Source organism: Hipposideros armiger, unplaced genomic scaffold (assembly GCF_001890085.2).
Source record: "Hipposideros armiger isolate ML-2016 unplaced genomic scaffold, ASM189008v1 scaffold_230, whole genome shotgun sequence".
Taxonomy (NCBI): Eukaryota; Metazoa; Chordata; class Mammalia; order Chiroptera; family Hipposideridae; genus Hipposideros; species Hipposideros armiger.
This window is the reverse complement of record NW_017731580.1, coordinates 1886954-1901002: the sequence shown is the minus strand read 5'-3', so window position 1 is coordinate 1901002 and position 14049 is coordinate 1886954. Positions and strand designations below refer to the sequence as shown.

The 14049-nt window shown below is 38.2% G+C and overlaps 1 protein-coding gene across 4 annotated transcripts in view; it reads right to left on the bottom strand.

Moving 5' to 3' along the window:
- Positions 1-14049, bottom strand: part of MET (MET proto-oncogene, receptor tyrosine kinase) — a 112708-nt gene that overhangs the window by 30536 nt on the left and 68123 nt on the right. For all 4 annotated transcript variants that reach the window (XM_019654771.1, XM_019654769.1, XM_019654768.1 and 1 more), the window contains exons 5-11: positions 13498-13671; positions 8567-8727; positions 7064-7166; positions 6813-6949; positions 5473-5634; positions 4671-4770; positions 905-1123 (exon numbers count right to left, since the gene is read on the bottom strand). In XM_019654771.1, coding sequence (XP_019510316.1) covers positions 905-1123; positions 4671-4770; positions 5473-5634; positions 6813-6949; positions 7064-7166; positions 8567-8727; positions 13498-13671 — 1056 coding nt within the window. The remainder of the gene's footprint in view (positions 1-904; positions 1124-4670; positions 4771-5472; positions 5635-6812; positions 6950-7063; positions 7167-8566; positions 8728-13497; positions 13672-14049) is intronic.

Here is a 14049-nt window from a genome sequence, read left to right as displayed (position 1 = left end):
GTGAATGTGTGGCTAAATCTTGTTGGAAAAGAAAACTTTCAGTAGATATGTATTATTACTTTGAAGACAATCCCTGAGAACATATATTACATCTAAATAAGGTCTAACCTATTGCTTTGTGTGTGCTCACATTTCCATCGAGGTAATCTTTTAGGAAAACAATTCCAATTGTCTAAAACATGTTGAAGGATATTTTGCTGTTCCTAGTGAAAGACTATAGATCACTGAGGTCTTCATTCTTTTGCCTGTTTTATTACTATTTGAAGTGAAAATGTCTGCAGCGACATAAGAGAGCTGTATTCTAGTCTTTGTTCTGCCGCTATCTCATTACTTGTCAAACTCCTCTGGGCTTTAGTATTCTTTGTTTGCAACAGGCTGGGTTAGAAAAGATGATCTGTTATTCACAAATTAAATTATATTTAGAGGCTAAAATATTCCTAAGGTAGAGGAAACTCAGCTCTATTTATAAATCAGCTTAGAGATGATCACACCCAGACACAAAATTCCGAGTATTACAAGGAAGTACAGAAGTTTAATTGATGCATTTACTTTCATGGCTCTTCCCTTTTATCGTATAATGAGCACATTTAGGTGTCCAGGAAAATATGTACATAGTATTGGCAGGATAATGCATTGCAGGCAGCCAATTTAATGGACTGTGTCCCACGTTTGCTACTTTTTAATATATACACAAAAGGAGTTGTTAAATGCTTCATTAAGAAGCTGTCCACGATTATACTTACCTTTTAGTCTTATGCCAAAAAGATTTGTTTTTCAGGGCTTACCTATTTGCTGATGTAGTACAAAACAATGACCAACGAAGTACAACAATTCTATTCGCATTGCTATAAAGTCAATTAAGTGCTGGTTAATGATTTAGGAGAGCATTTAAAGCATGTTTTACCTTAATTTCCAGGACATTTTCATTGCCTATTGAGATCAGCACTGGCTTTTCGAAAAACTTAAACACAGGATCATGTACATAAATGAGATCAAAGTATTTGGAATGGATCCCGTCCAACATGAAATAGGCTTTGGTTCTCAGGGGGAGCTGCAGGCTCAGCTGTTGGAGGGAAGGAGTTGTGCAGCAGATGATCTCCGAATTAGAGCGGTGCTGACATGCCTATAGGGAGACACAATTATCCCCTGTAAACACGGTACACTTGACAACAGCCACAGCAACGTTCACATTTCACTGCTTCACTCCATCAATCGAAAAACAGAACTTTTGAAAAAAATCTGCATTTAACTTCCTAATGTTGAAGAACACATTTCTGGAAGCACAACCCATGCAGACTTATCGAAACAGTGCAGTTTGCAAAGAAACACAGAGCTTCACTTGCCCGGAATAAGCTACGTTGATCTAAGCTGGCTCACCCTCTGTCGCTTTATCTTCCTTAAGAAGACAGGACAGTTACCTGGAAGGACTGCTGTCTTGTTTATGAAACAGCGATGGCAGAGAACTTTGTGCGATTAAAAGTCTTTATTCACATACTAGCTTTAAACCAAGCTGTGAGAATGAGGGCAAACCCCTTCCTTAGAGACTCAGTTTCCTCATGTAGGAAATAAGATGTAAGTGTCATTCACAGTGTGGGATATGACACGGTCAAGTGCTTTGTCAGCCGCCAAGCACCGTATGGTTCACATCATAACTAACTCGGTAGTCATGTCATGTTATCAGTGTGCTTTAGCTATGAATTACTTAGTGCCAGGTTTTGTGCAAAATACTTTACAAGGCTGAATTCTCACAATAATTCTATGAGTTACATGCTATGATTACCCACATTTTACGGATGAAGAAACTGAGCTTTTCAAGCTTACGTCATCAAAGCAGGTCATACAGCTTTGAGTGGCAGAGTAAGGAACAGAAATCTTGGGCCACTGGCTCCAAAATTCAGTCTTAACTCCCATGCTATACACGCTTCTTCTTGTTCATGCTTTTCCTATGATGGCAAATCTTTTCCTATGCTCTCTATTTTACAAAGGCTCTGCTGCTATTATTTATGCTCTTTCACCTCTCATTTCAAATGTTCCCCTTTGGAACTCTGATTTATGGAAGTTTGGAAAATGTGGTTTCCTCTTGATTGTGCTTAGGCTAAACCAGCAACACAAAGTGGCACATTTAAGGTTAAATGCTTGCGGTTTTTTTTTTTTCCCCCTTAAGGAAAAGAGAAACAAGCAACAACATCCCTTAGATTTCCTTTTCTTTGACAAGTAGAGTGGGAGATAAAACAATTACTTATGCCCACAATAGAAAAAGGACTCAGGATATACATAAAAAGCACAAACAAAATTGGGTATTTGATATTTAAAAAAAAATAACTAAAAAAATTATCCTACCTTTTAAAGTGTACACTGTAAACAGATAAAAAACTGATACACAGATATGATATGAATAAAATATCAATTAGTTTTATATCAAATTCATATTATAATGTTAAAAGTGATTTATTCCCATCACCCTGAAAAACGGAAATGAAAAATTTTACTACTATCACAATCATTTCTACATAACAAAAAATTTGAAAACTAGAGAATAAACTGCTGGCTTCTGAGACATAATGTACATTAACAAATTAATATATATTCTGTTGAGGTGATTAATATTTTTATTTTTAAAGATTCGAGTTTATTGAACTTAAATTTATTGTGACTGGATCAATATATCTAAATCAGACCCCAACAAGAGTTTTTACTTGTTAAATAATGAATGGTTCAATTCATCATAGTTAGCTTTAAATTCTGCAAGTAGCAGGGAACACAGAAGGAATGTCTCTTTATGAAGTAGTTTTCACAAACAATAGTCAAATAGACCCACTGTACAATTTTTCATTCTTGTACAATTCTAATGCATAGTTCTATTGTACTAATATGTCTGCGGCTAAAACAACAGAAGTTTACATTTCCAGATATGTAAACAGATAACATTTGTATCTTCTTCCATTGTTTGAATCCCCCTTGGTTACAACTGAAAGAAGAAAGCCAAGAGGAATTCTATACGTCATTATAATACTAGTGTGAGAGAAAGAGAAGGAAATTTAGCCATCTTTTCATAACCTAGGTTTGGTGTGAATTAGACAAACTAATAATTTCTCAGAATCTACTTTAAAAAGTCACATGCTAACACCAAAGAGGGTTCCTGTCGTTCTTACTTGGACAATAAAATAATGCTATACTTGGTTGTGGAGAACTCGTGTCCTTCAATTTCATAGCAGCGGTATTCTAACTTGGTTTGTGGCCGTGTCTGGGGATGGTTTCAAAGCTCTCTACTTCATACCATGACTCCCTGGAGGACGATCTCTCAGGAATATGATAAAAATCTAATAACACTCTTTAGAGGTGATGCAATGTGGCTGACTGAGCGGGTCAAGAAAAATCTCATTTGAGGTGACCTTATTGTTTGGTGATTTGGCTTGACATTTTTGGCCCCAAATTGGTTTTTGTAATTAAAGAACACTGTGGCCTTAATCTTCAAGAAATATTGGATGGGTAATGTAAAAGAAAGTGCTGTCATTCAATCTATTAGCTGCCCAGTGAAAACCCTGCTGGGGAGGGGTCACTGGGAACTTTAATTCCAAGTTGAGAGCACAAGCCCAACTAGCTTTCGGTCTTTTATGTCAGAGAAAAACAACGAAAGTATGAAATCTTTGTAAATAACTCCAACCTTCCTAAGGTCTTAACAAAAACTACCATTTTAACGTGACCTAAATAAATTGTTAGAGCACAAAATAGGTCTATCACCTGTAAGGAGGCATTCCGTTAAATTCTGATTGCCCTTGAAAATAAAAGAAGGTGGAGAAATCCCATAGAACATACACCCTCTAGGACATGACGTAAGTATTCTAATGCTCTTTCTCATTACTTGATAAGTGTTAACAAAGGTACAAGAAAAACGGTAAGGAGAGGATGTAAGAAAGCACTGTGTGCCTGCCACTTAGAAAGACAAAGATGTTGCTGCAAGCCTGGAGACGTTACCCACGGGTTCTATTAGAGCAAAACGGTGATATTCTATGGGACATTAAAATAGGGGGTAGGGGAATGCTGTGAACTGAATATCTGTGTCCCCTCCTTCCAACTTCATATGTTGGAACCCTAATCCCCAATGTGATGGTATTTGGAGGTGGGGCTTTGGGAGGTAATTAAGTCATGAGGGTGGAGTTCTCACTAGTGCCCTTATAAGAAGACACAGGACCACTTGCCTCCTCTTTCTCTCTAACCCATTGGCGGTTACAATGAGCAAATGGCCTGCAATGAGGAAGAGTGTCCTCACCAGACGCCTGGATCTGCTGGCACCTTGATTTGGCCTTCCCAGCCTCCAGAACTGTGATATAAACGTTTGTTGTTTAAGCCACCAGTCTATGGTATTTTTGTTATAGCAGCCCTGACTCACTAAGACAGGAAATGATGTGGTGTGTACATGTACTGACTGTCTTTAAAAACACTGCCTCAAGTTGGTCATCATCATTTGTGTCTAAACGTGTGTGTATTTTTTTCATAATGTTAGCCAAAGACTAGATCATTTTAGTTGTTGATAAAAAATACTATTTGACCTACACTGCGAGGAGGGTGCAAATATTCAAGGCAAACTGAAATGTCCTATGAACTGGGAACACCAGTGGCAGAAGCAGAGATGCAGAACTTGAAGCGTAAGTATCACTCAAAGGACTTACCACAGTGAAGTTCCTTCCTGCTTCATGCACGTTTATTACCATCCTCAGGCCACTAACTGAATTTAGGTTTTTTCCAACACCTGTTATTGTGCTCCCGCCACTGGCAAAATAAAATAGAAAAACAGCAACATTAAGAGGTCCTTTTCCTACCAAGTATTTTAAGAGAAAAGTTCAATTAAAAGACATACAGTGACTGCAAGTTACAGCCACAGCCAAAGGCAATGGGAACTCTTCTTTGGAAACAACGTATTTAACTTGAAAATATTTTTTAAAAATTCATATTTTGTAAGCTAAAGAAATTAATTTGTCTTTTTATTCAACAAATATACAAAAGAAAGTTTCTCTCTCTAAAAAATATACAAAGAAAAACAAAATTAACTATTGTTGCTAGACTGATAGAATTAATGTAATCAAGACAGACTGAACTGGGTCCAATGAGATACTGATTCAAAGATACACTGCTATAAGGAAAAGCTGTATATAAAGCAGGCAGGGCAAAAATTGACACATACATAATGTAAGTCATAAATACTATAGTGCCATGTTAAACTGTTTTACTGAAATCCATTCAAAATGTAATAAAATAGGATAAAATGTTTCTTGGCATGAACTAGCACTGATAATGTCAAACTGCACTTAGGACCAGAAAATAGTTTTTAGTCCTGAATTGGAAAAGCAGCCTTTAAAAGAAATGTAACGGCATCAAAGACACAGATAAAACCGCAACTCCTCTTCACTATTCAACAGCCAAATCATCCTTATGTTCATTATTTTCTTATGCCCATCAGAAGTTTTTACTTACCTAATAAAAGATTTGGTTGGGTGAATTTGTTCGACAATGGGGTCTTCCTGGTAACTGAAGCTGTTAGTCTCGCGGTTGGCTAAATCAATTTTCAATTTAATAGGAAACTCAGTTGAAGTGGTTTGGGCTGGGGTATAACATTCGAGAATACTCTCTGACACACTGTACCAAAAAAAAATTAAGAAAACGGATCTTAGTTATTAAAGATACACATATTTTAAAATTATATCCATAATAAAGAAGATGTGGTACATATACATAATGGAATACTACTCAGCCATAAGAAAAGATGAAATAATGCCATTTGCGACAATATGGATGGATCTTGAGATTATCATGCTAAGTGAAATAAGTCAGACAGAAAAGGCGAGAATCATATGACTTCATTCATATGTGGGATATAAAACTGAAAACAACAAATGAACAATACAAACAAGCAAAAACTCATAGTCACAGACGACAGTTTAGTGGTGACCAGAGAGTAAGGCGGGAGAGGGGGTGATGGAAGAGGGGGAAGGGGGTTAAATATATGGTGATGGAAGGAGAACTGACTCTGGGTGGTGAACATGACAATGCAATATATGATGACTTATTATAGAGCTGTACACTTGAAACCTATGTAATTTTACTAACCAATGTCACCCCAATAAATTTAAAAAAGACAAGAAAAAAATTATATCCATAAATCAAAAGGATATTACTCAGTGGCTCCTAAATGGGAATTTCCTGATGAAGTCTAGAAAAAAGCTCTTTCTATTGTAGGCTGTTTACATTTGACTAGAGTCCACATTTTGTCTTGTTTGGGCAAGTCCTCCTTGATTTCAAAACATTTAGGATTTTAAGCAATTTAAAGGTATCCTTTTGGTATTTGATTAAACGGAGCTCTTCCAACTCTAAGAAGCAAAAATATTATCTTCCCTCCAAACCCAATGTCTCCCATGTTTCTCACCTCCCCCAAGTCATTTAATCTAATTGTAAATCTTGATGGAAATGTTTATTTTAATTTTTTGTCAATTACCAGAATCACACAGCTTATACTATAGCTAGGATACTAAGACATAACAGGAAAAGAAGGTGAATAGAAAGATAAAACTTAAAAGTGGAATTAATAAACAATAAGGGAAAGGTAGAAAAATGAGCAAAAGGGAGTAGATGGGCTTGAGAAGGAAGAAGTTTTATTAGCAGGAGAGTAAATGATAAATATCTTGACTTTCCTCCACAAAAAAGAATAATTTTTTCTTGATTTGTTAGATATATATATATATATATATATATATATATATATATATATATATATTAATCCTACATTATTGATGCAACAAAAAATAAATTCACACCACCTTTTTAAAGTACATGTTTTTCCACCAATTGAAATGTGTCTAGAATTCCCACTGTTTAGGTACTTTCCAGTTAAAGTAAGTAAAGTGCCACCAGTCTTAGGACCATAACTTGGAGAAATACTTGTTATGATAGGATCCTGAATGAGAGATAAAAATAAAAAGACAAAGTAACTTGTTAATTTTATAACTCTAAATAGATTAAGTAGCAATTAAATATCCTACTACATGAGAAAAGTAATGCTTAGACTTACCACGTAAGAAAATGCAGTGTATTGCGCTGACCCTCGACCGTTTGAAATAATTATGGACAGATTGAGGTGCTCACTCATTGCAGGACCAACTGTGCATTTTAACCTGAAAAAACCCCACAAAGTATAATATGTTACAAATCCAAAGGCGTTTTCTGGTTTGGCTGATTTATATGAAGGGACATTAACTCTAAATTGTGCACTGACTCCTGACTAGCAAGCAGAGTTTTGGGGTAAAACATTAGGGCTGACAATTGTATAATTATATTTCTATACTGTTACATTAAATTTCATAGTGACATGTTATATTACTTACACAGATAAAACAGGAAATATTAGACCTTATCAATGGAAAAGTTCATAATAATCTAAGTCTAACCCTATAAAACTGTAGGCATAATTTTTGGCATATATAACTACAGACTAACAGTATGTCAACAGCATATGGAACAATGGTTAATTATAAATAAGCCAAATCTCTTCATTAAAGTATGTCAACAGGAACAGTTCTGTGGTTACAGGCTCTAATTTATAATGCTATGAGTAAGAACTTACAAAATTCACTTCCAGAATGAATCTGTTTTGCCATTAAGCTAAACAGTATGACACTAATGGATGTTTTGGTCTTAGCAAAATGAAGATTCAGACCTTTGTGTAACCCTGAAAAGAATTCTACTAGGTATAAAATAACCACTTGATAGACTAGGTTCAACCATAAAACTTTAAATGTTTGGTTATTTTTACTACATAACTAAAACTTTCCGGATTCTCATTCATTATGGAATTCACATTTTATAGGCGGTATGCCTAGCATACAGTGGCACAAGCACAGGTCTTGGATAAGGGAAGCTGAGTTCAAGATCTGTTCAGCTCTTACTCTCTGGATTACCTCTGGAACCTACACTCCACCTCTCTGAACTTCAGGAATCACCTTTGTGAAATCGGACTGGTATTGGTATCTCCTGGGATTTGGGAATGGCTAAATAAGATACAGTCCTTACATTACAGTGCCTTTAAATATCAGCTGAATGTAAATTTAAACTCATCAAAAAAAATGAGTCTCAAAAGTGTGATTCAGTTGCTCTACTCCATGTCTGAGGTTTAGAAAGTGAGTTTGGAAGAGAGGATCCATAGCGAGCTATTTATTGATTTTCATAAAAATAGCCATTGGATACAATATTTGAAGACTTTCAGGATGGAGTGACCCCAACCAGTGCTTTCAGATCTACCCAGACAGTTTCTGAAGAATTGTTACAAAAATGGTGAAAAATCCCTGATGTTGGATTCTTCTGCTCTTCACCCAGGTAATGTCACCTTTCTCTCTCCCTAATCCTGGTAGTAAATAGGATTCCAAAACAAAACAACACAAATACACAAGGGATGTGATAGGCCAAGATCCTTTTTTAATTTAAAAGATGAACTTTTAGGGCAATTTTTACAAGCATTCCTTCAAAAACCAATCCTGTTTGCCAACCACACCCCAGCAAAGCATTTTAAGATCCTTACGTATTTGCTGTACTCTCACTTAAGGTCAAGGTGCAGCTCTCATTTCCAAGGAGAATTCTGGTTTTCTTTAAATCAAATTTATTATTCCTCCTGAATCCAAAGTCCCAGCCACATATGGTCAGCGTTGTCCCTCCTTCCAGGGGGGCGCTAATGGGGAAAACCTACAAGGACAGCACAGACGTTCAAGAATCAAATATGTTCTTTCACACGTGTTGAAAACAAAGCATATATCCTCGAATAGTATGAAATTCTTTCATTCTCCCACTACTTAAAGAAATTGAATTTTCACTACAGGAATAATGGTCACAAATTTCAGAGAATCTGGGACAAATATTACAACTCTCTGACATGCTGATGAAACGAGTTGTTTAGGAGATCCAGTGATGGGATAGAGATCAGGTTCAGCCAGGGCCAGAACGAAGGGTCTCCTTGGGCCCCTGAACTGAATCCATCTTCTAGGAAACTTCCGGGCTGGAGAAGAGACACTTTGGACCCAGACTTTTACATGCTTACAACATTGATTATAACTTGTTCATGGGCCTCCAGATCAAACTCTGCTCAAAACCCCTTCATGGGCTCTAGGAGCCGAGTGCCAACACACGCCTCACTCTGCGGCCCAGCTGGTGTGCTCCACTCGGGCCGCCGTGGTAGTCCCCACTCAGAAAGGAAAGTAACACGGTCACAATGCCAGCGGCTTTCCTACTATCGAACACAAAGATGGTATTCAATACATACCTGCCATTTATTCATTCCTGATCTATTTATTTATAAGTCATTTACTGATTTGTGATATTTCTTTTTTCTTTAACTATGGTCACTATTTGATATGTACCAGTCGGTTGATTGATACACTCAGCCTTTACAATATGATGTAATATTTTATACATTCATTATATTATTTCTCTTGAAAGAGATAAAAACAGAACTGGAGAGAGCCCCAAGTGTGATCTGTATTGTAGTGATGTTTCTAATTATTTCCCTTGGCATTATTTTACATCTCATTTCTTGGATTGATTTTCCACCCCCACCCTTGTTCAATGTTAAATAAATAACATGTTCATTTTATTATTACAGGTTCACTTTCAGTGTGTTCAAAGTAAAATTTGAATTTATTAATAAAACTTTAGCAACTGTAATATGACAGCATTATGCTCTTAGGGATTCTATAAGACGATTCTTATACTAAAACTATTGAAACAAAACACATTTCCAAGTTAAAAATAAGCTTCTCCTCAGCAGCTTTGTGACAATTGAGAAAGGAAATGCTCTTTTGGGGGACATATTGTAAATTGTGCTGTAAAGTACAATGGTGGGAAAACATAACACTGCTATAGAGACAACTCAAAAACCAGTAAAGGTATTTGTTTAAGGCTAATTAGTGAAAGTCTAAAAGTGATTCTTTTACGATTTAAAAGGGCTTTTAGCAAAATTCAAATTACAAAGATTCCCATCCCTCCTAAGTAAATAATCACAAACTTACCTTTGTTTACCAAACCCTTTAAAGTCTTAGCTTAATGCTTTTATGATGGGTAATTTACCCTTTAAAATACATTACAGTTGTGCCTTTCATGAAAACTTACCTTGTGTATACCTCTAGCCAAATGAGAACTGGTAGGAAAAAAATATCTGTTTATTATTATGTTGGAAATCCAGTGGGAGATAATAACACACCTAACCCTCCCCACTCTCTTCAGCCTGAGGCGGTCACACAGCTGCTGTTCCCTTTTTTAATGAGACGGCTTCCCCATAGAAAACAGCTGCCCAAGGCCTGATCCACTGCCTACGTCCTCCCACCTTCTGTGTAAAAACTGAAGTCTGTCACTCTGCAAACATCATCACTTTCTATCCAAAGCAAAAGGATTGGGTTATGATTTGGGAAAAGACACCAAGAAGTGTTCATCTGGTGCCCTGGCAATAGTAATGGGTTTTATAAAAACTTGGCTAGACCATCTGTCAGGTTTTGAAAGACCAGCTCGACGTAGCTTTTCTCTCCAGGCTGAAATTCTAGAGGAGGGCATCTAAGGATTTCTCCCAGCTCACGGGGTAACGGTCACTCTGCCAGGGGAAAAGGAAGGACGCAAGATTGGACTGCACATCCTTGGACAGAACTAACAATGGGCCAGCAAACTCAGCTGTACTGCAGGGCAGGGGAACTCTGGGAAGGAAGTGGGTGTCTGGCAGAACACTGGGTCTCCCACCTGTCTGGGTGGGGAAGAAATTGCCACCAAGGTAGCTAGCGCCCTCTCACAGGTAAAAATGATTTACATGATCATGTTTTCAAAACCTATCAAGCTAATCCATGAGAAAGCTAGAAACAACAACAAAAACCTTGGAAATTTAAAATTGGCAACGTATCATAGTAATGCACAATAGTAACAACAGGGGAAGCCAGGTGAGCAGTATACAGAGAAACAACAATCTAAGAACTTGGAAAATTAAAATTTGCCTCTTCAGTAGGAAACAAGTCACAAATACACTGGCAGTGGCATATGGCCTGCGTGACCTCTACCCTCATAAGGTATGGCTGTGGTTTCTTATCTGAGTCTTCTCATCATTTAATAAACTGTTTTACTGTCTCCCTGGGATGGAATTCAATCCTACAAGAGATGACAATTTTATCCTTATAAATTCAGAATACATTCAAAAGTGCTCTTCCTTTTCAGAAGCATTTCTCATTGCTCTTTAAATACAAGATCAGATAACATGTTTGACACAAAATAATGGGCTGGCAATCCTGAAACCTCTCATTTGTGCAACTGCGAAGAATTTCAGCCGCGGAACATCATGCACCTTGAAAAGCAGGTTAACTTACATTTATCAGAAAGTGAAACTCTATACATTAGCTGGGTTTTGTGCCTATGGAGTTTAAGACAGATAAGAAAAAGATGAATAATCTGTCTTAGTTTTTTTCAGTAAGAATGCTGAACGTCACGCTCTAGTGCAGCATGAAATCTTTCTAACAACTATGAACGAACAGCCCGGGCTTCACTGGCTTGTGCATGATACAATGCAACCTTTTAAAATGGCCAACTAGAGTGCTGGACTTGCGAAAGTTGAGAGAGGAGGAAGATTCAAACATTAGGAAAGATTTTCTGGTTCCAGAAAATTCTAAAATATGTACTCTGTTTTTAACAATTTTAATATAGCTTTCATGACTAATAAAAGGAAGCACATTGGTCAAAATTTAATGTTTCATTTGTACAGGCTCTCAACCTGCTTTTCATTTAAAACACCAGCTTGGATATTTTTGAAATGAAATTGTGATTTAACTACACATACACACACACACACACACACACACACACACACACACACGCTCCTCATATCTCTTACACGGAATAAATAGCTTAGCTCAGCTTTCTAGTGTCGCAAGTTGCCAAGGCTGTGTGTTTCAAAAAGTATAAAATTGCATGTGGTTTTAAAAGTATATTAAAGAACAACAACAAGAGAGATACATAAACACTACAGTATAGATTTAAATTTGGTTTCTTACTGTCTTCTAGTTTATTCTCTGGCCAATCAAACTAAGTCTTAATAATTGTGTCGCACCCAACAGAAGCTGATTTGGTTTAAAACCCAGTCACCCTACAAACCGTGTCCCAAACCGTAACTAAATGCAAACAGCCATGCACTCAGGGGCGGTTCCTGCTCTGACTCGTACACTCTGTTTACTTGGGCTTGAGCAAGGCGACCACGACCTTTAACTTGAATTTTTCACAAGAACCACTTACTAAAGTCCAACTTTTCTACATGCAGGCAGAAAAAATACACACTGGGTCCTCACCAGGAAATATTTTCAAGCAAAATGTGTTGGGATCAAGATATTTTAAAAAATTGCCAGGGAGATTTTCATAGTGCCAAATACAAGAGGGTGCCAAAAAAATACATACACATTTTAAGAAAGGAAAACTGTATTAAAATTGTGATACTCGGTATAAACCAATAACAAAAGGTGAGTACAAGTCACGTTTGACTTCTACAATTACAAGAGGTGCACAAAATGGTTACCATCAGCGTCCAGACACTTCTGATTACAGCGAACTACTGCGTGAGCAACGCTGACCGAAGTGTCCACTTGTACACATTTTTTTGGCACCCCGGTCTATGCTGAAGGAAGTAGGGCAACAGGGAGCGATGGTGGCTGCAGTGTCATGGCTGAAGCTCACGGCTGGAAGCTACTAGGTTCTCTCACAGCAGGAGGCGCTTGGCTGTGTTCTGACTGGATGTCCCCAGTGTCTAGGGAGTGCCTGCTGGGTAGCAACACTCAGTAAATGTTTTTGGAATGAATTAAAGAATGGGATGGCTCACGGAGAAGAGATGTCAGCATAGTCAGCAGCTGCGCCCTTAAGGCTTTCCAGGAACTCTGAGAGAAGGTACGAGCCACCCCTGGGTGCTGACCATCCACACTGCCCTGGGAAGTGGCCGCAGTCTCACCTGTGATGAGACAAGGTCACCACCCGGGCTTCAGGCAGAAGAAGCCTTCTGTCGTGTCCTGCCTGTCCCAGCATGGCTAGGCTCTCCAGCTCGCAGGTGCGCTTAGGGTTCTGGGTTATGTCATGAGCAATCTCTGAGTATGGAGGAGGCTCATGTCTGGGCCCCTGGTAGATGAAGTAGGTGGTGAGGAAACAGAGAATGGGTGAGTGGTGGGAAGAGGTCCCCGTGGGGGGGAGTGATGCTGCTTACTAGCAACCACTCCTATTCACGTAGCACTAAGGAGAAGCAAACACCCAAGGACAGAATGTACTTAGTGAGGGTGAAGGAGCACATCAGGAGCAGACTCAGGGGATGGACCCCAACGCCATCTGGAAGGGGAACCTAGAGGGAGGGGGTGCTTTGGCTGAGGTCTCACAGTTCAGTCAGTGAACTGATTTTTTTGCATTAATGGGATGTGTGTTTACCACAAAACACTGATAGCTACCAGAGACTCCTACCTTGTAGATGGTAGGATGACAGACGTCTTGAGTCCATACTCCACTGGGGCATTCCTCCAATCGCACACATTTGTTATGGCACCAGCCACACTGCACAAAGGGAGGGGCAGAGAGACACTGGCTGCAGGACTGGAAATGTTCACAGCCCAGCCCGTTCAGTGGGATCTTGGTGACCTGTGAACACAAGGGGTGGAAATAGCACCTAGAGGACTTTTTGTTTGTTTGTCAAATAAAAACGAAACACACCAAAGACACATGTAAACACAATTATATAGGGTCGCCTACAGATAGCACCTATGCATGGAAATCATGTCATAATGATGAAATGAAATAAAAATTAAAAAATCAAAAGCCTTTCTTCCCTCTACTGTTGCATGTACGTGATAGAAGTTACCGCTACTGTCCAGGGAGCACAAGCCTTGTCATGCAATGCTACAGGGTCTGTTTCGTAGGGACATTTTGCTCTGTCTGGGACAATTTTAAAATACACAAGAGAATATAATTTAAGCAGCCGGAAAACACACTTGAACCCCAAGGAAAGTCTAAGTAAGC